The 27,506-nt window shown below is 42.0% G+C and overlaps 2 protein-coding genes, 1 long non-coding RNA gene and 2 gene segments (V, D, J or C); 2 read left to right on the forward strand and 3 right to left on the reverse strand.

Annotated features, from left to right (window-relative positions):
- The first annotated feature begins 1,703 nt into the window (after positions 1–1,703).
- LOC133223900 (shugoshin 1-like) lies at positions 1,704–8,899 on the forward strand. 2 transcript variants are annotated; one of them, XM_061375026.1, is made up of 5 exons: positions 1,704–1,851; positions 1,937–2,133; positions 2,890–2,954; positions 3,085–3,236; positions 8,787–8,899. In XM_061375026.1, the coding sequence occupies exons 1-5, from the start codon at positions 1,725–1,727 to the stop codon at positions 8,792–8,794; spliced, it is 549 nt and encodes a 182-aa protein (XP_061231010.1). In that variant the 5' UTR covers positions 1,704–1,724; the 3' UTR covers positions 8,795–8,899. The 2 variants fall into 2 exon arrangements, with proteins under 2 accessions (XP_061231010.1, XP_061231009.1); XM_061375025.1 differs by lacking the exon at positions 8,787–8,899 and adding an exon at positions 5,204–5,309.
- Positions 8,630–22,674, reverse strand: LOC133223903 (immunoglobulin kappa light chain-like). Its single transcript, XM_061375028.1, has 6 exons — positions 22,596–22,674; positions 22,154–22,475; positions 17,586–17,623; positions 12,001–12,294; positions 10,510–10,581; positions 8,630–9,770 (listed from the first exon to the last, which is right to left on the reverse strand). The coding sequence occupies exons 1-6, from the start codon at positions 22,636–22,638 to the stop codon at positions 9,637–9,639; spliced, it is 903 nt and encodes a 300-aa protein (XP_061231012.1). The 5' UTR covers positions 22,639–22,674; the 3' UTR covers positions 8,630–9,636.
- On the forward strand, positions 16,003–27,349 carry LOC133223904 (uncharacterized). 2 transcript variants are annotated; one of them, XR_009728730.1, is made up of 4 exons: positions 16,003–16,493; positions 17,891–17,997; positions 20,501–21,027; positions 27,006–27,349. It is a non-coding gene; the product is annotated as an uncharacterized LOC133223904 (long non-coding RNA). The 2 variants fall into 2 exon arrangements; XR_009728731.1 differs by lacking the exon at positions 16,003–16,493 and having other exon boundaries at positions 17,701–17,997.
- Positions 24,638–25,216, reverse strand: LOC133223902 (T cell receptor gamma variable 3-like). The segment is given in 2 exon segments: positions 24,638–24,989; positions 25,099–25,216. Coding segments are annotated over 2 exon segments (336 nt in total).
- On the reverse strand, positions 25,716–26,782 carry LOC133223901 (T cell receptor gamma variable 9-like). The segment is given in 2 exon segments: positions 25,716–26,193; positions 26,308–26,782. Coding segments are annotated over 2 exon segments (465 nt in total).
- Positions 27,350–27,506: the final 157 nt, after the last annotated feature.

Here is a 27,506-nt window from a genome sequence, read left to right on the forward strand (position 1 = left end):
ATGGCACCTGCGGTGGCAGTTGTGGAGCATTTGAAGTGGCACTGCCCCCATGTTGGACTTCCCATGAGGCCAGCAGGAGCCCACCATTTGATCTGAATCATTCTTTCAGATTTGTATCAGATGCTTTCCTATTGCAACTTCCTGTTGCCCTGTTTCTCAAAGCAAGCCATATTCTAGAGCCATTGCAACGCAGAAGGTTAGTACTCCTGCTTATACCAGAGCTACCTTCCAGAAACAGCGTGGTCTTAAACAGTGTGGCACTGAAGCTTTGTCTCTTTTGGTTTAGGATACCTCTTTGACTTGGAAATAAAATGTTTTTCTTATTGAGAAACCTCTGTGTAAGTAGCAGATCTCCCTCTAGGCTTACTCATTAAATGGGAGACAGTTGTAGTTTGGTGATGACGTAGATTATTGTGCTGTTAAGTTTCTGATTCCTGGTGCGTGCTTGCTCAGAAGAAACTGTCAGGGTCGTGATTAATTGTGTATTCTGAAGATAAAGGGATACTTCAGGGGTTTTGAAAGTTTTCTCATGTGCAAAACTCGGCTAAAGCCTCATTTGGCACATAGTGGGGAGCACCTCTCCTTCTAGTTCACTTTGCTTACACCACCCTGTTGAAGCTGGATGTTTTATGGCACAGGGAAAACTGATTTCAGTACTAAACCATGGCAATCAGATAAGGGGCTCCTAACTCAGTTACCAGCCTACTGCAAAACTTTGTCTGGAGCACCAGTGCATCCTTTCTAAGTATTAAGATTTGTAGTAACCAGAACATAAGATTGCCAACATGTAGACTAACTGAATACTGCTGGATTCTGTGATCCAGTATGACTCTTAAGGCAATTGAAAGAACTAAGAGGGAGCAGCCCTAGGAAGAATTAATTGTAAACCTTTCATCTTTTTCTGAAACAAGTCTTACCAGAGGGAAATGTAATTATATTAATCAGATAATTTCTGAGATGCCTGCAAGGGGACAGAGATGGTTTTAGTGCCTCTTGTGTGCAGGGTTATGCCCACTTACGGCCCCCAAAAAGGTGCAGAGTTAGTGGCTGTAAGGGTGGTTGTAACATGGCATAATACCAGGGTTTTGGGTTTTTATTGAGGACAGTTTTTAACACCCAGCACTGTTTGGTCCCTCAAGCTTCTGGTGGGTTGGTTTGTTGTATGGGCAGTTGTTGGGGCAGCATTGAAAGATTTGGTGTTTGTTTAGGGAAAAGACAGCAGCACCAGAAAGGTAATGAGAAACTATGGTTTCCCCCGTTTGTCTTTTGTGGGACATTTCCCCACAGTCTCTGGGCTCCTAAATCATAGCATTTTTGCTGCCACACTCCACCAAGACGGTGAGTCCTGTGTGTCAGAAAAGAGCTGCTCACTGACAACCAGGAGTCCCTAGCTGCATACTCTTGATTTACACACACAGAGAGTAAAAAGCGATACAGGGGAGTTAAGTCAGCTCGAGCAGAACTAACACCACCCGCTCCCCGTGGCAGCCCCTCAGTCCCGGCCGCGCGGGCCCGGCCGCGCGGGCCCAGCCGCGGTTAGGGCGGTTAGAGCGGTCAGAGCGGTCAGAGCGGCGCGCTGGGCCAGGCCGTGCGGCAGGCCGGGGATTCTGGGCCTACCCCGCCCTCGTGCGGTTCCGGCAGCTCTCGCAGCCTGTTTGCAGCTCCCTGTTGGGCGGCCGTTGTGGGTGTTCTCTGCCTCTTGTTTGTGTAGGTAGGAGTTGGCCATGTCCGAGCGGAAGATGCATAGAAGGAGTCAGGCCAACTTGAAAGAGCGAGTAAGAGAGAGAAACATGAGAAGGACAGGGCTGGGGAAAGCCTATGAGCCGTTGTCTGCAGGTGCAAATGGCGAAAGTAAGATGTTTCTGTTGCCTGTGTAGCAGTTTGGTGCTGGTTGCTGCCAATTTCCAATGTGTGACAATGGATGGTTCTCTTCCAGGCAGGCACAGTGTGCATCTGAAGAGCATCCTAGCCAACAACAGAGCTCTAGCCCGGGCTTTGCAGGAGGAGAAGCTCAAAGTGAGACGAGCTCGAGATGCCTTTCTGTGTTTGAAGAGGGAGAATGAATGCCTGAAGTTTGAGTTCTTTTATTTAACAATGCTGCTTCAATCATGGCAAATGTGGGCACCTGCTGAGGTATTTTGAATGCTGTCTTTGTTTTGCAGTGATGGGGAGTGTCAGAATTGTCTCCAGATAAGCCTGAGCTCTGTTTCTGAACTTCAGTGGCTCCTGACAAGTCAGTTAGCTACACAGGAGATACCTTGTTGGGTTTCCTATGGTTCTAGTCATTAATAGCTCCCATTTTTTTTGCTTATCTTGCTTCGGCAAGGAGAGTCCTTTTAGTGGACAGTCACAGAATCATGGAGTCATAGAATAGTTAGGGTTGGAAAGGATGTTAAGATCAGGTTATTAAGAACAGTCTGTGACACCTGATTTACATAAAGTTCTGTTTTCTCATAACATGATTGCAAAATAGGTATGTGTGGAGCTGATATAACTGCAACAACATGGTTTGCACTGTGCCTCCATTAGAGAAGTGTGTCAGCCTTATTTGGGCTCCCATCTTCAGAAGCTGCTTGGAGATTAATATAGTCCGTTGCTGGGCTGAAAAGGTCAGGAGGGTTGTGATGTGGGGGCATCCTGCCTTCCCATCTTTGTCTGGATCTTTACGGCTCTTTGCCAGGGAGGCTTCTCCTTTCTGAGTTTTCCCCTCCATTGCTTTCTTCCTGCAGACATCCACACAGTTCACCCGTGTAGGGAAAGAGAAGGGCTTTAAATGTGGCGGAATTTGGGTTTCTTTTCTGTCCTGCTGCCAGTCATCTGGAGCCTTGCCCTCCAGGGGGCCATCAGTCTTGTTCCAGCTGCTTACACTGAAACCTTTCTTGTTGGCAGAGTGCGAGAACGTTTCCTCCAGTGCCTCTAATGATTCCTGTTGTCACTGGACAGGACCATTGTGTGTAAGTAGCTCTGATTAATTTGTCTTGTCACTTCTCTTACAGTTTTCTTACAGTGAAGGCAGGGGAGGCATATGTAATGCATCAGAAATAATTCCTTGTCCTAAAAGCAATGTGTTTTTCCCCTCCCTAGGGGAGTTCCACGACATAATGTGGAACATGAAGAATTCCCTGAGAGTGAGATGAAAGCCACAGCAGATGACAATAGGCCAGCTGGCTGCTTTTCAAAGGACTTCTGTGAATCTGCCAGTGCTGATGCTGTAAAGGAAACAGACCCAGAGTGTGGTAAGGAAATCTACTGGGCATTCCTCACTCCTGAAGCAAGGAGGAGGACTGTGTGCCTCTATCTGCATCATGAACACTGCTTTGTAGTAATGGTGAGACAATACACGAGAATGAAGGATTTTTGTATAGTGGTGTCTGTGGTTGTACTAACTGTAATGAGGAGCAGGCTTGAATATCAGCAAAGACCAAAAAAGTTTTGAGTGAAGATGCTTGGCAGAATGGGAAATGAATTTGAAAGGTCTGACTTTTGTATCCCTGCCTCCTAGTGACCTGATCTACTGAACAGCTGACTAGAGAAATCTCCTTTTCTGTGGTCTGCTAGTGTTTATGATGAGCTACTTTTTCAAAGCCCAATATTTGAAAAGTCTTAATTGGACAATGAGTGTAAGCTGCAGCTCTAGATTCCTGGAGTCCTGCTGTTAGGACTCACGTTTTCCTGTGAGGTGAATACCTAAACTGTAGCCTATTTCAGGATGCTTTCGGGAAACTGTATTCACCCGAGCTTACCTTGGTGACCACACATTGGATCTTGCAGATCTTTTTAGAAAGTTGGTCTGGCTGATGGATTTAGAGAGTAAGCAAATCTTCTCTTGGTTGTTAATCTGTATTTCAGTAGGACTCTGTTCTGATTTGCTTGTTGATTTCCCTTCCCTCACTCCCTTGTTAACATAGTGCCAGAGCTGGAGACTGTTTCTTCAAATGAAGAATGTGGGCTATCTGGCGATGTGTTCCGCAAAAGTATGTCCATCAGGCAGTGCTATTCAGAGGTAAGGGCTCATGCTGTGTGTTCTTAGGGTTTTGCCTTTCCAGAGATATCTTGTTCATAGCCTTTTCCGGACAGGAGGAAGTTAGACTTGGGGACAGCCTAGAAGAACAATGTTAAAAACCCAAATCCTGGTATTTCTCAACAAAATAAGAGCAGAGAACTGGAGCTAGTGTTGAGCAGATGCTCAAGTGAATTCAATTGGCTGACTTGAGAGAAGCTAAGTTAAAGGTTCTGGAGTAAGGAGACTGCAGTATCAGGAGAGAAAGCTGGGAGATGCTGAAGAAGCCTCCAGACCAAGCCTTAGCAAAGGTGAAGACTTTACAAGGAAAGCCAGAGATGCTGGCTGAGTCATCATGGTGAGGGTGTATCTGAGACCTGACCACAGGTTGGGCAGTGTTGGTGAAGATTCAGATGGTGGCCTTCAGGTGCCCCATTATCATAAACTGTCCAACAAGAGCAGCTGGGTGGCCAGAACGGGAGCATGGGGAGAGTATGTAAGACCTGTGCTTGAGATGTGTCTGGCAGCTCCCAAACAGGAATTCCAGAGTGAAAGAGAGATGGAGCATCCTACAGCAAGGGCAAAGCTGGTTGGGAAGGGGAGTTTGGAAAGGGCTGTATCCTGATCGATTTCTGTTCTCTCTTGACTGTTTCAAGCTAGCTTCTCTTTAGAAATACACATGAAATGGTGCTGGAAACCTGATAGTACAGTGCCCATTTATGCAACCACTTGTTTTGTCAGCAAAAGAGGTAACTGAAGCTGGATACTGTGTGAAAAACTGCTTAAAACCAAACTATACTGTGTTGTTGTCTCTTTGAATAGGGGAGTCTTTCATGCCACCTTGTCAATGTCTTCACAGTGTTAACTGCATGGCATGCTTCTGCCTGAGCATTGGGATGCAGTTTTTCACTCATCACATGAAAGGTCACCTCTGAAATGCAGGCAATTTGATCCCAGGGACTGCGTGTATGTGTCCTACTTTTCAGCTTAATGCAGTGAAGTGCTATGTTCTTAAAAAGCAGGAGTTATTTGGGGCAGAAAGTTCCAATATGGCCTTTGAAGAAGGGTCTGGTATTCGTAGTACAAAACAGTTCAGAGCAGGATCAAATATGGTAGTTAGGAGTTGAACTGTTGATGTAAATAGAGGAGGGAGTGGAAGATGAAATAGAATCCAAACTTAGTTTTGCTGCATTATTTTTGCAGGAGTCGTAGAGGAGATGCGTTTGCAGATGAATATTATCTGACAGCTCCAATTTTCCAGCAGAAAAAAAGACTTTCTTGAAATAAAGGAGAAATGTTTTCATTATCACTGAGGTGTCCTGTCATTCTTAACACCAAGGCAGTTCATGATGGGTAAAAATGTCTCCTACAAATACTGTCACATCTGCACATCTGATACTAGGGACACAGGCAAAAGGTTCTCTTGTTTTCCTTAGTCCAAGGAGTGACTTGCTTTTAAGGAGATAGCTTTTGTGTGTAAGGCATAAGGTGACTTTGTTACAGAGGTGAATCTATTTGAACTCTTCTGGGAGAAATAATGTTTGTTATTTCTCATCTTAGTAAAATCCCAGACGGGTTGCAAGAAAGGCAGCCTCACTTGTCAATCACACTTGTTATGTATAGGAAACATTCTCCATTACACTGGTGCATTTGTAGAATTTATTCTCAGTGTAGCTTGTGAAAAGTCACTGAAAAAATGCTATGAATAATTTGAGACACATAATATCTACAGTTGCTTAAAAATGCACTAATGCTGTGTTGAAGATATGCTTCAGGATGTGGTGCATATAAAGGAGAGGTGGGAGATGCTGGAATGAATATGGTCTGAGCAACCTTATCTTGGCTGCCCTGTGTAGATACACCTCATTAACAGCTTGTTAATGGTATAGTTGCATATTTTATTGTCAGGAGGTCACTGGTGGTTTGGGAATGAGAACCCTGCAGAAGATGCTGTATTTGAGGAGATAATGCTCTTGAACATACCTTGTCTGTTCTGTTGCACCTTGTACTTAAGGCTTGAGAGGCCCCTATGTTCTTAACGCAATCCCTAATATCTTGAGGGATGGTAAATTGCATGTGGATCAAGGATTGGAAGTAGTTATGCCACCTGTGTGGCTTTCTCTGTCTACAAATATAGGAGGAAGTTTTTCTCTGAACCTCCTTTATGAATAGAGGTGTTTTTGTGTAAAAAAATTCTATCTCAACCAAAATGGAAGAATCTCTATTAATGGGGTCTGTCCAGCGTGTTGTGTGTGGATGGGAGGCCTGTTCAAAGCTATCACACCCGGAGTTCCCACCATCTCAAAGGATGTAAGATCATTTATAATATTCTCTACTCATAGTGTTGCTCTAGTAAATAACATTTGAAAAGATAGCTTACCGAGCCTGATTGCCTCCCTCACTGGGTTGTAATGGACTTACACCACTTGGGGCAAAACAGAGGGTGTTTACTCCCTTGGCAAGTGAGCTAGCATTTATTTTCCAAACTTAAATGAACGTGAGCAGGTATTCTCTCTACCTACAAGGAACTGGAGCATATTTAATACAGATGTTGAAAGCTTTCTCAAGAGGAGTTAAAACTCGACAAAACAATAAGAAACCTTGCTCTGTCTCGGCATAAGAAGTGACTTAGAGCTCCGTCTAGGGGTGATGAAGCATCATAGCATCAGAACAACAAAGAGTATAATGCTTCACTATGCCAGTGCACTCAGTGCAAATTAAAGTCTGGTTTTGACACAGGAGAAACCAAGGGGGGGAAAAACCTGGGTTTCAGGAATGCAGGTCATGAATGACAGCAGCGAGCTGCTGCTTGAGCCTCAGTAACAGCTTGTGCCCTTTCTTTCTGCTCATCTGCCCCAGCTGTCAATCAGTGTTGATTAAACTGGAAGCCCCAGGTAGTTTTCCATATCACCTGTTGTTACTTTGATAGCTGAGAAGTCAATATTCTCAAGCATGTCAGCTGTTGTACAGTATAGGACACAAAATTATTCTAGCAAGATAAAGAATTTATTGCAATTCCCTTTCCACATATAAATTAATTTGTGCTGATTATTCCTTTTTGCTTTGGTGGCAAAACTTGACCCCATTCTGTCTTCTTTTAATTGGAAGCACGAGATTGCCTGTTGCTATTTTTGTAGTATTTGCATGAATTCTGCAGCTCTGTAACAGTAATAGCGCAGCTGTAATACCCTGTCTGGTAGAAGCTTAAAATCACTGAAAATCAGTTGTGGTAAGACATGTAATTCAGAAGACACGTCTTTCAAGTGTAAAAGTCCTGACAAAAGAATTTTGCACTTGATACATAACATCCAACTCTTGGGGTGCACTAATGGTGTCAAGACCTGCAGACGTCTTGCAAAACCCATGCTTTTGTGGCAGAGATAGTCCCTACATATACATATCACAAGCATGCAGTTAAACCAAAATGTGTAGCAAACAGTGAGTTTTCCTGTGTTATTGACATGTAACTTAAGCATGTGGTTTTTGTCACTTTGTATTTGCATTAGAAGGAAATGGGTTAGAAGCATACTGTGGTAAAAGGCAGGACGGCTGTGGTCTAACTGTCCTCAACTTATCACCCACTCTCATCACAGCCCACCTCCTCTGAACCAGTTGTGACTGGTTCAGCTTACAGGGTTTTTCCACTAAATAACCAAACCTTCCTGCAAACAAATGCCCCAGCATCCAGAAGCCTTAAACACCCACTTGTCCCCTTATTCAGCCCCAATAAAAATTAAAAACTTAGTATGAACAGTATGTACCTGTATAAATAAACTTCAGGGACATGGAAGCTGTTGCAGACATAAAACCTGCAACCTGTACTTGAGAATCTGTGAGTTGATAGCTGTGCTCAGCATGGTTGCGTGTAGGCAGGGGTTTTTGTGCAAAAAGCTGTGTTTTCTCTCTCTTTTTCTGTGCTGTATGGACAACATCTTTCCAGTTTCATGTATGAGACACAAGTTTATTTGGGGATCATTTTAAGTGAAAGAGATCTTGGTTCATTAATGCAATCAAGTGTTTCTCTAGCAGGGATGAAGATGGGAAAGATGAGGACAGTGGTGTCAATGGTGCTACTGAAATCTACAGTAACTGCATTCCAAAAATACCTTTGTGCCTATTTTATTTCACTTTGATTGGAACAGAGCCTTAACAAATAATAGCATGGTGTATTTGTTGTTTTTCAGAGAGTCTGACTGAAGAGTAAACATCACATCTTTCTTTGCATTGAAGAGTAACGTGACACTGAAGGCAGAAATTAGTTGAATTGGCTTCAATATGCAGATTGAAAAATAACTTGTAAGATACTCTGTTAGTAAAACAGCTGTGGTTGTTATAACTGCGTCTGACTTACATTCTTCCCTTGCAGTGGTGTGAGTGCTAGAATTCCTGTTCTAACAGCACTGCAGGTCCCCCTGGCTTGGCTTAGCCCTTCAACAGAAAAGTTACGAGCTAGCTTTTATTGTTCTGTGTAGGAGCATTCCTGTTTAATACCTTGAAAAGCAGAAAACTGATGGGTTTAAGGCTCTTTCTTTGATATTCTGAGGAATTTATACAAACAGAGAAATGAGTCAAGTTTTCTAGCCATATTAGTACTTGTTGTGGAAATGCTGGAGAGGAAACACAAGCCTCACAAATGCATCCAGAGGAAAGCTTTTGTTGCCCTCTACATTGTTACTGATACAGTGAGTGTAAATGCTGCATCTGCTTATCTCCAAACTTACGGCACTGTTTTGCCCCAGATGGAGCAAATGCTTAACTCCAATGTGTCTACTATTTTTTTCCACAGAAATTTGAAAAGAGCTGATTTGTGGAACTTGGAGCTGAAGAGTTCAAAGTCCAACATCTGAGAATCTTTCTGCTATTGTGAAAATACATTATCTGTCAAAACTGGAGATTTAAGGGTTTGCTCAAAGGTATCTTAAAACAAGATGATCATGTTCATGATCATTACAGTTGTTTTCTTTCTTTAAAACGACAGCGTTCAGGTTTTCAGTCTGTGCCACGGACTGGTGTGTGGCCTGGTGGCTTTCTCCTATTTCTGCATGTGTGCACCTCAGAATTGCTTTATGCTCGTCTAACTTCTTCAGTCAAAATTACTGTGTTCAGTTTTTGAAATCGTGTTTAACTGAGTCTGAAAGCACACATCGCTTCAGAATGTTTAAGTCCTGCTTTGGTGGATACATGAGACTTGCAGTAGGTCATTGAAAGTAAAAATGAACAACATCTGTGAATTTACAGACAGGAATGCTCCTTAATTAAGTTTTAAGCTCAGTAACAAAATGCATCTCTGTTTATATATCAAAAGCCTGGTTACATCTCTAAACTTGTGTATTCATAACTACTTTTAACATGAGTACCTGCTTCATTTTGCAATATGGACTTTGGACTGAAATACTAGGTATTTAACCTTAGTCCTATTGCTCATCTCAGGTCAAGACTCAAAGATTAGGAAAGCCAGACTGATATAAAACCAGAAGCAGGAAAGCAAAACAAGCCTTGTGCACTAATGCCATAAGATTACATGGGGATTTTTGTTGTTGTTAAATCTGGCACTGAGAGCAGGGGAGTCTATAGGGATAAATATATATAGCAAAGCAAATTGAAGACGATTTTGTTAGCCTTTCCTAAACAAGCATTTATGCTTGCTTTCCTTGGTGCTTGGTGACAGCCCACATTCTGTAGATGAAGAAGAGTACGATGAGATAGTACATGGAGCTCTTCAGAAGTAGGGCGATGTAGACTAAATACGCTGCCCTGTGTACAATGTGATCTGTAACAAACATAAGACAGGAGAGCCTTGTTTAATGTCAGTATTGTACAACCTTCTAAAAGATGGGTAGACCTGGGACTGTGGTCTGTTTACTGCTGCAATTATATTGATTCCAGTGGACAGTGTGAGAACACATAAAATGCCTGGCTGTTCTTTGAGTAGGTTTGCACTAATGAGCTCTAGACTGAGCGGGTTTCTTATCACTAGACTTGCTCTCAAAGCTGCTGGGTTTATTCCCTAAATAGGGAAAGACAAGGACACAATTCTAGTGCTTCCAGCACTGATTACTGATAGCACTGTGTTTGCTTGAATTCTTTTGTCTTGGATTTTTGAACACAAGGACTAACAATTCTTCCTGAATCCCTGTTCAAGCTAAAGTCCAAAGTGCTGGGCAGTTGCTGGGCTGATGAAGCATCAGCTGAAGCATTGAACTTTTAACTGCTTCAGATAGATATTTTAAAAAGTAACACATAATGTGGGCTAATAATCTAGTAGCTGAACAGCATCTTTGCATCCTAATAAAGCTAACTAATAAAAGTAGGAGAGCCCATTCTTATAATCCACAACAGAAGTTACTTCAGAGTAGCACTGAAGTGGTTTTATGTTGCAAACCCCAGACTTAAAAGATTTCCTGTATGCTATTTAGAAAGATCCTTTCCGTGAGGTTCTGAGCAAATACAGCAATATCTGACTAACATGCCATGGGTCGCTTTCCCACGTTTTAATACATTTTAGTTACCTCTGTTAAAAACTGTGCTGTTTCCAGATGCGTTGCAGTCCTCTTCCTGAGGATCAGTCTTTGCAGAGAAGTCTTTTGACAAACATGAATTTGAGAAATAGGGAAAAAAAAGAGGCAGTAAGATGTAAATTAACAGTGAAATTGGAAGTTTTGAACAGCAAAAGAGATGGTTAAGATCTGTCTGCAGAGCAGATGTTCATGAGTAGGATTCACATGCACTGAGAATTTGAAGGGAAGGTAATATGCGTAGAGAAGTGACTTGGGTATTTGTTACCATATGTGGAAAGTTTGCCCTTTCAGGAATGTGTCCCTTAAGCTGTTCCTTTGCAGAGTCTCTTTAGAACTGAATCCACCTGATCTTGTCACTGAAGTGGCTAGAGTCTGCCTTCACAATTACTACTGTTATTACAAATGCAGAATAATTTACATTGGAAGGGACCTCAATTAGTCTGTTACTTCATGCCTGCTCTACAGTAAGGAGTAATCTTGAGGAGACCATGATCTGAGGTCCCCTTATTGGGAATTTGCTATTTTGATGGTGCTTGTTCTCGAAAATAAACCCTTTCTGTGCTTGAAGCAGCAAATCTGTTTGTTCTCTGTTCCGGTGTTTCTATTCATTGATATATGGTCTTAAAGGCATCCATATTACCCCTGTAAATACATCCTCCATCTAAATAAACTTAAAGCATATTTTTGTCAGAATATATTTTGACCATTATTATGTCCCTGCTCTCACTTATTGGTGTTACATTAATTTATAGGAAATCGAACAAAGGTAGGTATTGAGAAAAGACTAATTTAAACCAATATAGGCAGCTTTTTAAAAGATATTACCATGATTTATACAATTTGCATTGATTATAGGTTACTTTTTTCTTTAAAATAGCATCGGCTTTCGGGTTCTGCTTTGCATAATCTTTCCTTAGTTAAATGAGACATCTTATTTTCAGACATGGCTATTACCTCACCATTGCTGGGCACTGCATAAGTAAAACATTTAAACTTCGTTCTACATCCCCGGCAACCTTGGTTTTTAACTCTGAATTTTTTTATAGCTGTGGCTAATGTCACAGGGTGTCAGAGGGACTTACACCTCTCAGTCATGGGTTGAACAGAGAGGTAATACTGTTTTCAGAGACTTCTGTAGACAGGGAAGTAACACACAGCTCAGTGCAGAGCTTTTGGAGCTAATCTAGTTTACACTTGATGAGGTTCAAGAACTGCTCTTTTCCTATTGCAGGGGGGCATTCCATTGGGAAGCATAGCACAGACTGGGTTGCTTTCCCTGGGAAAACATTGTGTATTTTAATGATTGCTGTGCAAATGAGCACAGATGCTTTCAGGAACAGTAATAGAAAGCATTATTTCTATAATTTTATTGCAAAGAAAAAGTGATGTCTATAATAATATATAGAATGAAACTTATAATATTTTAGTATCTAACTTTAACATATAACATTAATATATAACTTTTAACATTTTAGCATATACCTTGTGTCGGCAGTGAACGCTCTTGGCTTTCGTGCTCGTATTTGCAGTAATATTTTTTGTCTTTGTTCTCCACTGGTACAGTTAGCCAGCTGCCAATTGAGTATTCCTCATTTTTTGTGGCCTTCCAAGTGTCTCCTTTTACTACATTGTCTGTTACCTCCTCATTTTTTTCATCGGTCCATGTCACCCGAATAACTTCTGGGTAGAATTTCTCAACAAGGCAAACATATGTTATCTGATTTTCGTGTTCCTTCTTCAGGATTTCAGAGTTTGCTGGTGGAGAATTTCCTTTGCCTGGGATGGTTAGTGGAGGAAAAAGAAAAAATAACACAGTAGAGACTTAGAAGATCAGTAGAGTACAGTAAACAAATACGCCACCACAAAATACAGTTTTTAAAGAGCAGCAACCTAAAAGTCTTCTTGACAAATGTTCTGGCTCGCTAATTTGTTGTTAAATACTTAGGATGGGAACAGAAAAGTCTTATGTATGAAAGGAGTTTTACGTAATAAGATGGATGAATTACAGCTCCTTCCGTCCTTGAAGTAAAGAAGTGTTTGGTGAACCTGGCATTCGAACACAGTTTATAGTAAGTATTATTTCAGTAGACCTAAATGATAAGTTTTAATTTTCAGTCAAAGCCAGTTACAGTACTATTTAGAATAATTGGAAATAGAAAGTATGACTTTTAGCCTTATTTTTAAATGAGTTATTTTATAGAGAATTAAAATGGATAGCAGCTTTTATGAGTATGGTACAGAAAATTAAACTCCAAATCAGAACCAAGACTCAACTCAAATAGTCTAAACTCATATTTATTTAGATAATACAGAGTCTTACAGAGTCCGAGGGGTATTTGACCTGGAGAGTTTTGATATGTGCCATGCACATTTAAGTCCTAAATTGTTTAGTGAAGACCAATGTTTAGACTGCTTCATTCATGCTTCTTGTCAAGCAGCACATCTGGTAGAGGAAGACTACAATAGACTAGATCTATTCTTTAATACTAGAGTAGATTTAAAAGTATGGTAAAAAGGTGCCTAGCTTAAATGAAACATTTCAATCATATCACAGTCCTGAGGAAGCAGATGTCTTGAATAACTGCAACTGTGTGCATGAATGGAAGAGTCCCATGTACACGGGCAAATAGAAGACAGTGGAGAACTGGATAAATTAAGTTTTGCATATATACATGTATATATATATGTGTATATGTGGAGAAAAAAGTCTCCATAAACTGTAGGTATGTTTATGGGAAAAAAAAAATGAAACCTTGTAGAATTGGCTGTAGATTTTGATGTATTTTCAGGTTGATCTATAAAGCTGTGAAGTCCATAGGACAGTTTACACTGTTGTAGTTTTATTCTGGGCAAATAGTCTGATTCTTTCTGAAGAATTTTAAAGTAATGAATTTCTACTCCACCATCTTTTTTGCTTTAGATAAACTTCCAAGAAATTTACAGTTTAGTTTTTAAATAGTTTTCTAAGCAGGTTTTAAAAGCTATGTAGGTCTTTTATTATTTTAAAATAATATATACACACACGTAGATATTTCTTAAGCTAAAATCTGTTTTTTCTCTATTGTAATAATGCAGTAAGCCTACAAAACATAGTGCAAAGAAAATTCTGGATTTAGGTTTGTAATCAATGAGCTCTTAATGAATTGGATTCAAAACGTATGCTTTTGTAGATCAATTATGAAGTTTTCTTAATGAAATTCCTCTACAGTTTCTCCATAAGCACCTATGAATAAGATTTATAAATAAGGTCAATGTGTTCTTAAGCTGAACTTTTCAGTACTTGAATAATCCACAAAACTGAACAATTTTTGACAGCTCTGCTGTTCCCCTTCAAGCCAGTGGGAGCCCAGAGCATGCAGCACACTCAGATTACAAACGGCGTTCTTGTCCTGCTTGCCAGCAACTTCAGGTATTATCATTGATAATAACATAATAGAGTCCTGATCTAACCCCAGATGCTTTAAAGAGCTGTCAACCTTCTCTCCTAAGCTTTCCCATGACAAAACTTAAAAAATAAGTCCTTGAAAATACTTACTGGAGATGATGAGTTTTGTTCCAGAACCAAATGATTTTATTACGCCACACTGGTACATCCTCTTACAAAAATTGCTTGGGACATTTAGGTTGGACAAGGACCAGATTTAACAACCACAATATGAATATTAAGAATTTATTCATTTGGCTACATGACTGTAGAAAAATAGAATTCAATCTCATCTAATGCTGCTATTCCCAAAGAGCCTTTAGTGATATGTACTTTAAATTCAGTTTCAAGCAAGTCTATGCAATCATTTGTTTAAAAAAACATCAAAACAAGCCGAGTGTTGTTGCCTGGGGCAATGATGGAGATGGCATGTTTCCGTCAGGTTCTAAATAGATGCAGGATTGGGACTATTCAGCCTCGAATCCTGCTGTACTTGCCTACACAGTACTATTGCAGTTAGTGCCAAAAGGAAACATACGTATACATCTATGTATATTGTAGAGAAGCATCAACTTCCATCATTCCTCTTAATGTCTTTCCCCAGAGCCTTCTGGCTTCTCCCCAGTGAAAACTATGTGCACCTTACATGAAATCCTGCCAACGCTGAAACTAATGGCAACTTTTCAAAAGGTCCAGGATTTCCCCTGAAATATTCCACTGAAACCTGTTTGTGAACACTGTCTTATAAGAATCAGCTACTGAATTCATCTTTGTGCCAATGAAATCCTTGATATTTTAAACCCATTAGAAAATGTTCTTATTAATATTAATCATGGTAAGCTTTCACTCTACAGATTTCTTTTGAGTGGACACATCTTCCCTTTTATGTTTTACATCTCCATCCTTCTGCCCTAACACTTGTTTGGACTTTCAAGTCTATTAGGTTTTAATTAAGGGCTTCGTGTTTTTCCCTGTTGAGAAAAAATACTAATGCAAACTAATGCATTGATTAAACTTCATCATTTTGATTTAAAAGTGCAGGAAGTCAGTTTAATCCAACTTCAGGTAATGTATAAATAAATTTAAGTAAAATCTATTTTAGGGAATGTATTTTTTATAATAATATAATTACAAAAAGATAATTACAGCCTTTTGAACTCTGAACTTTAATACATTTGAAATTAAGATAGATACTTCAGTAATGTTTAGGAGGTAAACTGGGTTTGGAGAGCCTGATTCAGTCTTCAGTTCAGTCTCAGCTTGACTGTTGCAATCTGGTGAGTGCCTAAATTGGGCAGAGAAGTGATTCAGAGCAGCCCTGCGGAGAAGGACTTGGGGGTGCTGGTTGATGAGAAAATGAACATGAGCCAGCAGTGTGTGCTTGCAGCCCAGAAAGCCAACCGTATCCTGGGCTGCATCAAAAGGAGCGTGACCAGCAGGTCGAAGGAGGTGATCCTGCCCCTTTGCTCTTGTGAGACCTCACCTGGAGTATTGTGTGCAGTTCTGGTGTCCTCAACATAAAAAGGACATGGATCTGTTGGAACAAGTCCAGAGGAGGGCCACGAGAATGATCAGGGGAGACTGGAACACCTCCCGTATGAAGATAGGCTGAGAAAGTTGGGGCTGTTCAGCCAGGAGAAGAGAAAGCTGCATGGAGACCTCATAGCAGCCTTCCAGTATCTGAAGGGGGCCTATAGGGATGCTGGGGAGGGAATCTTCATTAGGGACTGTAGTGGTAGGACAAGGGGTAATGGGTTAAAACTTAAACAGGGGAAGTTTAGATTGGATATAAGGAGGAAATTCTTTCCTGTGAGGGTGGTGAGGCACTGGAATGGGTTGCCCAAGGAAGTTGTGAATGCTCCATCTCTGGTGGTGTTCAAGGCCAGGTTGGACAAAGCTTTACTTTTGCATTCGTATTACTTTTGTGGTGAACCTATGCAATCATCAGGATAAATGCTGTTTTCAGTATAAAGCACAGTATAATAGCACAGTAAAGCATTGGACAAAGCAGTGACATGGTTTAGCGTGAGGTGTCCCTGCCCATGGCAGGAGCCTTAGAACCGGATGATCTTAAGGTCCTTTCCAACCCTAACTATTCTATGATTCTATGAAATTCCCTAGGAAGATACTTACAGAAGAATCCTGTATTGCCAGTTTGTGTTCTTAATTGATATTTCTGGTCTGCTCTAAGCTTCAAAACCCTCATCTATTCCACAAAATGCAAATGCCAAACCTGTCTCTCAAACCCTAGCCCTTCTGTTAACTGCATTATTTAGTCTGGAGCAACTTTGTTTTGATCAGAACTAATTAAAGGAGACCAACAAGAACAAAATCAAGTTCACTACAAGTTGATGGGAGCTTAGCTCTGTCAGCATAGATACGTTAAAGATTCTGCTCAAGCTCAAACCCTGGTGGTTCAATTGAATTAAGGTCACTTATCCTAAATCCTCATTTTCTCAATTTCTTTTGTTTAGGAGTAACTTAATGTTGGATGGTCACCCCTGAAAAGACAAGCTGTGATGAAATGCCTGATCTTAAGTGTGTAAGTAAGGTAACTACAGCCTTTTCACTCTATTAATTGGCCAGAAGTCTCGGCCACATAGAGACAAAATGCTATAGAACTGGAGTGAAAATTACTTTAAACTGTAGATACTAAAAGCATGGGAACTACCTGATTAACAAGGTGAGGATTTTCACTGAAAATGCTTATCCTGATATAGATATTTCTATTGAATTATAGTTATGATTTATTTAGTCTTTCTGACATAAATCATTAAAACCAATCTATCTTTTCTTCACATGCTAATACGAAGTTATACATATCTAACCAGGCTTGAAACATTTGGTAGCAGTAGTTCTGCTTTGTGTTTGTGCAGTTGTTTATTCCAGGATTATGGCATTTAAAGCACATTTAATGGGAAAAAGATTCTTGTCCTTCACTTCCCATTAAAGTCTACAGGAAGGGCATAAAAAAAGGACCACCTCTTCATGTGTGAGTTTTTAAGCAATAAGAAGAGCCAAAGTGCTGTGGACATGACAAAAATAATTACAGACAAGTTATTTCACTTCTACCAGCCTAATGGAATGAGGATTTTGGCAGTAGCCATTGTGTATTGCTCTTTGTATCTGTATTGGGAAGGGGGTTTCTTCTTTTGTGCTTAATTCAGAGCTGCTTAATTCCCTGCTTAATCCTTCAGTAAAGCTGGGGGGAAGAGAGACATAGTCCTAAAGGAAAATGTTTTGCTTTTCAAAGAATTTGAGTAACCCGAAGGTTTGGCACTTTTCTTTCAGAATGAATTAGAGATATCACGAACCTTGAATATGCATGTTTAAACACAAAACCATCTTTCAGTTTTCTGAATGCTGTCTTTGCCATATTTAAGCTTTAAAAAGAAAATAATGATGGGGTTAATTACATATCTGTGCTGCAATAGCTATTGTGTTTCACCCATTCTATACATAAATACAAAACCATTACGTTGTGTTTTGCATGTGGAAATGCTGTTCAAGAGGAAAATCCTGCAAAGCATTCAATAGGGTTAAAATTAGCAGGAGCTGAAAAAGCAAAGCACTTCATGCAGTCAGTGTCTAACTGTACTGAAAAGCATTTCAGAAGCAGCTAATTTTCACGTTTTGTACTTACTTGAAACAATAAGCTTAGTTCCAGTTCCAAATATTTTGATATCGGCATCCCACGGTCTTACAGTGCTTAGCAATATCTCCTGCTCTGCACTTCCCTTGCACTGGCTACAGAAAACGTCTCTCTGATTTAGAGGTCGGTGATAGATTTGGCCCAGTGCGATGGCTTGATTTTCAACATCGACTAGAGTGCCATTTTTAGAAATCCTTTGATTTTTTTGGTAGTGAGTGCTAATTTAATGACTATATTCCAATCCTTTTGGGCTCTGGGGCTGCTCTAACAAAGAGCTCTTGTCTCTGGCCTGCTAGGTTTTCTCTGAAGAAACCTCTCTTTGCTGTTTTAGAAGAAATGTGGCTACATTGTGACTCCCAGAGAAAATTAAGGAAGTTTACTACTTGTTCATTTAAATATACAGGTAAGCTTTTTTTTTCCTAAGTGTCCTATTTTGTGAATTACATATTGTGTGAAAGTACCTTAACTAAACTTTCATCAAACACGTATTTTGAAGCCCATATTTTAAATGCAAATTCTGTATTCTAAACAAAGCTTACTGATGCTCATAACTAAGATCATGCTTTTTTTAATGCTGTTGTCTTAGCAAAGCAGCTGTCTCTCCATGGGGACAGTTTAGTTGGAAATTGCAGCAGAGAACATTTTTGGTCAGAGGCATGGATAACATTTTAAATTTCTCTGTAACTCTCTTCTGCTTTTTATGACACGGCTTAGTTTTAGTCATGTTGATAATATCAGCTACTTTCTGAGCAGCATACTGTAGGCACTGCTATATGCTTTACACTTAAAATAGCATTTATCCTACCGATTGCATAGCTTCACCACAAGAGTAATACAAATGCAAAGTAAAGCAGTTAGGTTCAGTAGGGCCAGGAATTAGGTATTTCTGACATTCCAGGTGTTTTTCCTTCCCAGTCAACTTAGACTGAATAATCTCTATCAATAAGAAACATCTTGCATTTCTCACTTGCTGTTCCAAGAGTAAAGCAGTTCACTTTTCTTTCCCAGAAGAGGAATGAATGCATGCATCCCAATATTTATATTTTTCCTTACCATTTTTCCATTCCCCATCCTTAACAAGTATTCAGTAATTGTTCTAGAGGCAACCTCTCTATTCAAAAGGTCAAAGTATTTATTGCCCATCAACCCACCCAACTGGGGCACATTCATTTCACAAATGAAACCTGATTTATCAGGCAGTAGTTTTTCTACTATCTTTCATGCTTAATTATCTGAGAACCTGAATGCATCTGTGAAAATTGGATCAATAATAATGGTACTTACTAGAGATGATTAGTGTGGTTCCCATACTGAAGTATTTCGTCCAGGTGCTCCACACTGTGTTTTGGCTTTGCAATAAGCTAAGGCGCTCTCTTCCTGTGCCACTGCTGAAGAAAATCCCACTTATTTCCCAATCAGTTCCAGGAGATTGTGTGAAGCCTTGGCCCTTGTCTGCTGGGAGGATGTCAGGAATTTCGGACTTACACCCAGTTATCAGGCTGGTATCTAATGTCCTTTGGAGCAAATATCTTTCCTAAACTGTTGCAAATCTGTTAGATAACCCTTCTCCTTAGCACCTAAGCATTAGGTGAAGATCTCTTTTCAGTTTTAGACACACAGATAGGTGCACAGGGTTCTGCATGTTAAAACACATACCTCCAGGTGATGATCCTGCTCTTTCCCAAAGGGGTACACCTCCTTCACCTGCAAGTAAGTGACATCAAGTACTAGCAGCATGGAGTTCATTTTCAGTTGTCTTAATACAATCCAGCAGAGGGAAGGGAGAAAGATCCAGCACCGCAAGATTCACCAAGGTGTCCATGTGCTGCAGGTTGCTCGCTGGTAACTTTTCGTATGCTAGCCAGTGGGAGAAGGAGGCTTTTCCTTTGTGCACAGGTTTCTTTATAAAAGAGCCCAAGATAACATCAGAGGAGTCACCACTACTGGTGATCAAAGAGCCTGTGTGTTTAGTTTGTGAGTTTGAGTTCTTCTGGGATCCCATGTGGCATACTGACTGCAAAACAACGTTAAGGAGTGTGGTTAGAGGGAGGGGCAAGACTGAGGGTGAACCAACATCATATTCTGCAACCACAAAGGAATGGCAAGAGTGATGTAGACAGAGAATGGTGACAACCAGTGCTTTTCCTTCCTTTCCATGGTGTTTTGCAATGCCCTTAGACCATCTCACCTACAGCTGGTGGGACTGTTGGATTATGTTCATGACAGTATTAGGGAGGTCTCATTAGAAGAAAAATCTCAAAACACTACACACTGCAGACAGCTTTTCTAACTCACCTATATGACCTGGGCTTGCATGTATGAGGAGGACAATGCTAACCTTACAGCCATTTCGAAATCTAATACATGTTTGAAATTGTGTCATTTTTTCATCCCATCAGACTAATATTCTTTAATGAGTTACACTTCAATGAACCAAGCGAGGAGAGTATCAGGGTACCACAGTAAAGGAAAACATTAAGGAGAGGCCTGATGGTAGAGGAAAACCTTTGTGGATTAATTTCTCAGGCGTTAGGGTCAGTATGCACCTTGAGGCAGTTGCTAGGAGGGATGCATTGCATATGAGCCATAAGTATGAAAAGTTGTTCTTAACTATGGGAAGTTCTTTAGTACTACTTTTGGTAACTGTCTTCAACTTTTTTGGTGATTCAGATGCAATACTAGTGAAATATGAACAGTGATAAGCAAGAAGATGGGAAAATGGAATGATTCAGCTCAAAACAAAATAAGAACAAAAATGCTCCCCTCCAGATCTCGGGAGGAATAAACAGAAAATCTTCCTCCTCTGACAGCTACTAAGTTTTAAGTGAGAATAACACTCCTTTTCTTTTACTTAAAATCTTACAAACCTTCAGGCCAAAGCTGGCTATTTCAATTTCCCTTGCCAGGGTAAAGACTTTGGAGACCTCCTGTACCACATACTGACCTATTTCCAGGAACAACAACATGGAAATGTGCTCCCTTTCCACTAAATAGGTCCTTACAGCCTTGCAAATTAACTTGATGACATACTTGAGCAGAAAGGAGCACCTGGAATGGAGAGGATGGGTAAGGTATGGGACCTTCACTGTTCCCTTTGCACTGTGCACTTGCTCAGTCAAAACCTCTGGCTTTTGGCAGCTGATGATTCCATGGCACCAGTGGGCACTGAGCATACCCTGCTTCCCCAGTGCCCATGCTTGAAGCCACGTGGCTTATCCATGCCAATGAAAGTGAGTGCTTGGCAGGGCTAGGCGTTAGCAAGCATACAATTCCCCAAGCCAAGGTACAATTCTTAGGCATGTTTTCTTTCTTTGAATGACATCTGTTTCCTAGCGGAGAACAGTGGCTAGACTAGAAAATCAGTGCAATGTTTGCTCCCCTCAAGAGCCACCAGGCTTCTGCTATGGCTGTGCAAACAGCACCAGAGAAGCAGGTTACTTTCTAGTATTTATGTACTAAGTCTTAAGGCACTGACCACTTCCTTTGCCTTTAAGACATTAGATATGTGTTTGAAGACCAGGGTGCAAGTGACAACCCAGACTTCGGAAGGACAGCTGTGTGGGGTTAGCTGCTCCTTTTGGGTAGCAGAAAATGATTTGGCCTTTCAGCAGCTCATATCAGATGCAGTGAGAAGACCAGGTGTAGCGGTGCATTCCCTCCTCTCCTCATCCTCTGGGCTGCTCCATGATCTCAGGAAGGCCTGTCAGGCCTTGGTCTTTGTGTAATGAGTCAGGTAGTGAAGCATCCCTTGTCCATACCAGGAACACTGCATGACTAAGGAGGGAGGTGCTGATTCTACCAAGGAGTCCTGTTGTCTGGCTAAGGTGAGAAGCAAGGGCAGGGGTAGTCAGTCATTCCCTTACAGCCCTGGAATGCTCCTTCCCTTGACCACAGCCTGAGTGGAACAGTACAACCAGAGTTTTGAAAACTTCCTAGTTATTACTTACTGGTCACGATGGATATTTGCTTATGACTAATTCAGATCCTTCCACCCTATAAAGAGTGGTCCCAAGTGAGTTCCTTTGAGTTCTCCTGGACACCCCTTGGGGCTCACAAGTTCAGTTTGTGATACCTGAAGGACCATCACTGAAAGCTGTTGGTGGGATCTGGGCTGAGCCCCCCCTCCTTGAGGCTCAGCCCTCACCTGTTGAGAAATGCCAAGACATCTGACAGGAACATTTCACTGAGCTCCAGGGGACTTGTTAACAGGCACCTTTATATATCCATGTGTGTGTGTGCGAGTATAAATTGATATAGCAAATGCTGTCAATCCTATTGTCTCCTTACCTTTTTGTGCCTTTAGCCTGGTATTAATCCTTTCAGCTTGATTTTACCTCAATCTTCCCTTGCACGTTTCAGCCATGAGGCAAGTAATAGAGTGAACCTTGAAACCTTGCCATCAAACTCTGTGAAGTCACACTTCAAAAATGCACAGTAGAACTGCTTTTGCTGATACCTTTGATGGTGATTCTTTGAGCAACCATAAACCCCTCATTTCGTGACACCTGTAGTTCAGCTGTTGAGGGCTTTTTGCTGTGATGGTCTTTGAGTTTCTATCATGGTGAGCGTCCCAGTAAGCGCAGTAGTAAGTAGCGGCGTCGTTGGGAATTACATCTTTAATTGTAAGAATAAATCGTTTCTGGCTAGAAACTTTTTCAACCATGTACCTTTTTGCTAGAAAGCCGGTTTCAACTACAAGTTTCCCTTCTGAGAAGTGCAGGAGCCTCTCTGGAGCTCTACCCTCTTTCTGTTGATACCAGTGTATGGAAAGGCTTTCAAACACTTCCTCTGAAATTTTAATTTCACATGTCATTCTTACACTTCTTTGGGACTTGGTAATGGATATAGGGCTCTGCACAGGATATATTTGTGCAAATCCATCTAGGAAAGAGAGAAGGAGAAATTATGCCATTAGCTGGAATTCAGAGATATGGAGAAGATGCCTGTTAGTGCAACCATAGGTGCTTATGAGGAAAGATAAGGGAATGAAGAAGGACTTACAAGACCAGGAGGCTGTAGCCACAAGTGCTGCCAGCAGCAGCATGTTTGCTTGTCAGGCTCTGCTGTTGGTGAGAGTCAGGCTCTGCTATTGTTGAGAGTCAGAGGAGGGCGAAAGGGAGCCCAGATGGGGACAGTCTTCTGTGGGAGGAGGAGGTGCTGCTTCAGCAACAGGTCTTCTGCGTGCAAGTGGATGGGGCATGTTTACCGATAACCCTCTCCAGGCTGGTAAACAGTAACATTGGTTAGAAGGCTGTAGTCCTGTCTGCTTTTCAGGTAAATATGAGAAACGTTGGTCAATCTGATGATTGTGGCCCTGTAAGACTTGAGCCACCTTAGTCATCCGGCTTTGGGATGGCAAAGCGCCAGGGAGCCCCCATGTTGGTGCTGCCCTCCACCGAAGCAGCCAGAAGCCATCAGCCTGCAGGGACCAGGGCAGCTGCTCCCGGGGCCATGACTTTGGTTGTGGGTGCAGGAGGAAATGCGCGGCCGCAGGATTTCAGTTTCAAAGCTCAGCTGGGATGAAAACATTTCTGAGAAAGGAAGGCTGGAAAACAAAAGCAGGGCTGCTGTCAACAGCCATTGTGCAGGGCATCTCGGGGAGCAGGGGTGGTGTCACACTGAGCTCCCCCATGATCACTGTGAGGGAGATGAGCTGCTTCAGCCTCCCTCCTGCTGGCAGTTGGCCACATGCAGGAAGCCAGCAATAAGCATGTATTGCTAACTGGCTTGGAAAGGTGCTCTTGAGTACAGGGCTCTAGGGAGAGACACCTCCCTGTGTGTGGTGGCAATAGACAGGGTCCCTCTCTTCCCAGTAAATAACCATGAGAAAGTCTGTTTCATTTTCTGTCAGGCTACCCTGAGGGCAACAAGGAGAAATGACTTGAGGACTGGCAGGCACAACAAGGTGGAGAGGAAGAGACAACAATGATCCAGACTTTAAGATGAGGGAAGGGAGGTACAGGGAAAGGTCACTCATCCCAGCAGCATCCCATGTCAGTCTGCTGTGAGGGCAACCATAGTCAATCAAACTGCATTGGCAATTGTATGTTGAGGACATGAAATCAAACCCTGTTGCCAAAATCTACCAGGACCTGTATAAAAACAGTGCAGCATGTAGCTCTTCTTCTGATCACACAGCAGAAATCTATCTGGCACCTGATCCCAGGTCAAGAGTAAAGGAATATGGTGGTGAGTGGGTCTCACAAAATTAAAGGTCTAAATTACAGACACTTTCTAGGTTTTGTACTGTAGCTTTCTACCACCGCAAGTCTCCTAGTAGGAATAACTGCAGCTCAAACTTGATGGTGTCTGTGCCAAGAGGACTTATGTCCACATGTGCAGTGGCCAGAGTATTTTGAACAAAACACCTTTCCAGGTTCAAATTTTCACCAAATGGACTTCTCATGTATTAAATGGCCAACATGCCCTTTCAGAGAGCTTCATTACCTGAAGTTATCTAAATAGCTTCTCCTTCTTAAATCCCTGCTGACTGCTCCTGATCACCTTCTTTACTCTCGTGTCTGTACACGGCTTCTGGAACTGGTAGGCTGAACTCTTCTTGAGCTTGGATGAGATTCTTGAATGTCAGTCTCTGTAGGGCAGAGCAAGACAAAAAACAAAGTAGGATGTGCAAGATCACCCAGTCTCATTTCTATTCCTCTCTTTTTATGAGAAGAAAGCACTGAGGGGTTGGAGATTTGTTTCTCTGCTTGCTCCAAGGATTCTAATAGGGAAGAGAAAATTACAGTGGAAAGTTGTTCACACACACACACAGAGTCCATGTGCATAGTCAGGTGAGTGCTTTCAGTACAATCAGGCCTTCATTTTAAGAGCAATGTTTTCTGTATTTACCCTAAAGTGGTGGAACTGTCCAGTTTCTGGGTGTTACGAATACATGTGAGTACTGAAATGATAGACTTACTGACTGCTAACATCACATATTTAACAGTTGTCACAAGCTATTGCTGCTTTGCATATCCTGCTGCAGAAAAATCATGAGAGAGGGCTGGAATAGGCAAGTATTTTTTGCAGAGTTCAGGCCACAAAGCACCTTTTTGTACAGCTTATCTTTGCCCAGCTAGTGCTGTGATGCGATGTAATATCAATACGCACAGTAGTAAGTACCAGAATCCCTTGGAGTCAGATCATTTATCATGAGAGTATAATGATACTTAGGATGTGTCTGAACTTGAAATCTTCCCTTGTCGCCCCCGTCATCAAAAGTAGCTGACTGTCCCCGCGCATACAGTATCCTCGTTGGTGGCTGTCCAGGAAGATGCTTGTACCAATGGATGATGACTTCAGCTTGCAATTGGCACAAAATGCTGGTGGATGTGCCCTGCATCTGCGTTTGGAGCTTTGGGGTTTGCACTGGCACTGTCCATGTGTCTCCACCTGGAAGGAGAAACAGAAACGGTGTAAGGGGAAGAAACTGCTGGAGTTTGGAGCCAGGAGGGTGTTCTCCACACATGGGAAGGATGGAGGAGAGGAATAAAGGGCTTACGGGAGCAAAATGAAGCTGCAAGGAAGAGTGGAAGCAGCAACATGCTGCCTTAGCAGGTTAAACCTGGGAGTGAAATAAAGACAGAAGGTTCTAAAGCCCTTCAAGTGGAGAAAGCATCAAACAGCTGGGAGGAGGAAATGACTCATTCAGCACATCCAATGTTTGTTCTTCAACTCCCTGCTATGGAGGGGGTTGAATTTACTGGCAAATTAAACCACAGCAGTAACAGTGTAGAAAATACCTTAAAAATTTCCATCTAAAATAAGCTTTCTTCATGAAAAATTCATGTATAATTTTCTTTCTACATGATTCTATCCAGTACATTCCTCTCAGACTTACCTGCTGAGCACACACATAAAAACTCAAGTTGTTCAGCCCAGCTCTTCCCAAGGATGTTCTTCTCCCCTTGAATACCCTCAAGCTGTCCCAGAAGCCTTTCCTAGAACACTCTGCCTACTTTGGTAACATTTTTGGTACCTCAGGAAAGTATCTGTATTATGCAAAGTTGGTTTGTGTTACTGTACAATTCAGCTGTAGTACCATCACCCTCAGGAGAACTCCTTTTCCCCAGCACAGAACATGATACCAGCTGAGCTGTAGCACGCTGCATTTGTTTGCTTTTCTTTGTCCTTTATTTCTACTTACACCCTCTGCATAAACCTGTTGGGATGCTTTAGAGGCAGGAAGGTGCAGGTGTGGCTGTGCACTTGACAGAAAGCCTGCCACTCGTGGTACAGGTTTCTGTACAGGCTACCTGAGGTTTGCTAGTTCTGTGGTTCTGCCAGTAGGCACAGTAGTAGGTGCCTTCATCGCTGGGGTTGATGTCATTGATGGTGAAAGTGCAGATGTTCGGGCCTTTTTTCGAAGAGGAGTACTTGTTCTTATAGGAATCGTCATCATACTGAGCTTGACCTGTTTGGATAAGCAGAATCCATTCGGGAGGTCTGGAGGGTAGATGCCGGTACCAGTGTACATAGAGAGTCTGGAAGGCAGCCTCTGACATGCCCTCGACTACACACTCAATCTGTGCAGTTTTGGTTGGCTCGCTGGTAATGGATGCTCGCCTCTGCCTCAGAAACACTTGTGCTTGCCCGTCTACAAAGGAGGAGAGAAAAGAGAACAAACACTCTTATCCTGCTGTTTGCTCACAGGCATCAATACGGGTGCCTCTCGCCACTGCCATGTGCCGTGGCGACGAGGGGAACCTACGAGAGCAGGCTGCAGCCAGGGCCAGGAGTGGGAGCAGCAGCATCCTGAGGGCTCTCACCAGTGTCTGCCTCCCAGAGGAAGAGGAAGCTGACAGCTCTCCCAGCAGGGACAGAGGGCTGCACCGAGGACAGGAAATGACTCACCTGGGCATCATCCGGAGAGGCAGCACTGGCAGTGGGCGGGTGATGTGGAAGTAAAGCCTCTAGACTGAACCCTGCTGAATTTTAACAGCCTGATGAGTGCTTGTGGACAAGTGGCACAGACTCACCTCCTCCCTCTTATGCACACAGACACCATTACTGTAACTGGTTTACAAAGTGATTTTGTAATCTGAAGTAATTTTACCACTGCTTTTGCACTATTTGAAGCTGCTAAACAATGCCTGGGATCAGATGCTTTTTCTCAGGTCCCCTACCAGTAAAAAGGGAGAAAAAAACAGGAAAATGGAGCTTGAAAATTTGAAGGGTCTCAAATTACTGCTCATCACACAGCCTGAATGCCAAAGGCCAGGAAGAATAACCAGCAGCCATTTGGGAGCTCAGTGGCAGTATTGCTGTACTAGCAACTGCATCTTGTCACAGGGAAGGTGAGATGCTGCACCCCAGGGTGCCTTTTCCAAACGCTGCATATTATGCAAAGAAACACAATTTTCTGTTGGCAGAATGGAAGTGTCAATATCTGTGCTCTTTGCTTTGCAGGTTTGCTGCTGTGTAAGACAAGAAGCCCCACACAAGTCAACTAAGAGACTTGGTTTAACTTAAGTGAAGGTTTGATCAACTCCAAACAGAAGCCAAGGAGAAAATGAAACAAGAATCTCTACCAGCAGAGAAGTGCAAAGTGAGTCTATTACACCTGCAGTCTTGAACCATGCTTCAAGCTTTTCTTCACTTCTGTCCTACTGTTCTGCTGTGCAAGTGATGTAAGTGGGTATTTGTTCTAAGCATGTAGCTTGAAGGGTAGTGGGAAGGTTTTTTTCTCCTTTTGGATAACCTCACCTGCCATTGTGTAAACCTACACGGCACCAATCCAGCCAGACCTATGAGCGTGCCCTTTTTGATGTTAAAGTGTGATAACAGCTTGGCTGGTGGTGGCTGTAGCGTGTCTGCAAAGCATGCGCTGGCTGGGAAGCATCGTTGGCTGTGTGCACAGGGTGTCAGATTCAAAGCTGATGGGGAAAGGAGGTGGGGATATTCCTGTGT

The sequence above is a fragment of the Neopsephotus bourkii genome, unplaced genomic scaffold (genome assembly GCF_033783945.1).
Source record: "Neopsephotus bourkii isolate Nb327-2 ecotype Australia unplaced genomic scaffold, CSIRO-AGI_Nbou_v1 NB_1655, whole genome shotgun sequence".
NCBI classification, from domain to species: domain Eukaryota; kingdom Metazoa; phylum Chordata; class Aves; order Psittaciformes; family Psittacidae; genus Neopsephotus; species Neopsephotus bourkii.

Bases quoted from the DNA above. Each gene is read 5' to 3' on its own strand.
- LOC133223900 (XM_061375025.1), top strand. From the start codon at position 1,725: ATGTCCGAGCGGAAGATGCATAGAAGGAGTCAGGCCAACTTGAAAGAG. The intron at 1,852-1,936 runs GTAAGATGTTTC...GTTCTCTTCCAG, and splicing joins TGCAGGTGCAAATGGCGAAA to GCAGGCACAGTGTGCATCTG. The intron at 2,134-2,889 runs GTATTTTGAATG...TCTTGTTGGCAG, and splicing joins AAATGTGGGCACCTGCTGAG to AGTGCGAGAACGTTTCCTCC.
- LOC133223903 (XM_061375028.1), bottom strand. From the start codon at position 22,638: ATGCTGCTGCTGGCAGCACTTGTGGCTACAGCCTCCTGGTCTT. The intron at 22,476-22,595 runs GTAAGTCCTTCT...TCTCTTTCCTAG, and splicing joins GGCTACAGCCTCCTGGTCTT to ATGGATTTGCACAAATATAT. The intron at 12,295-17,585 runs GTAAGTACAAAA...TAACCATCCCAG, and splicing joins AACTAAGCTTATTGTTTCAA to GCAAAGGAAATTCTCCACCA.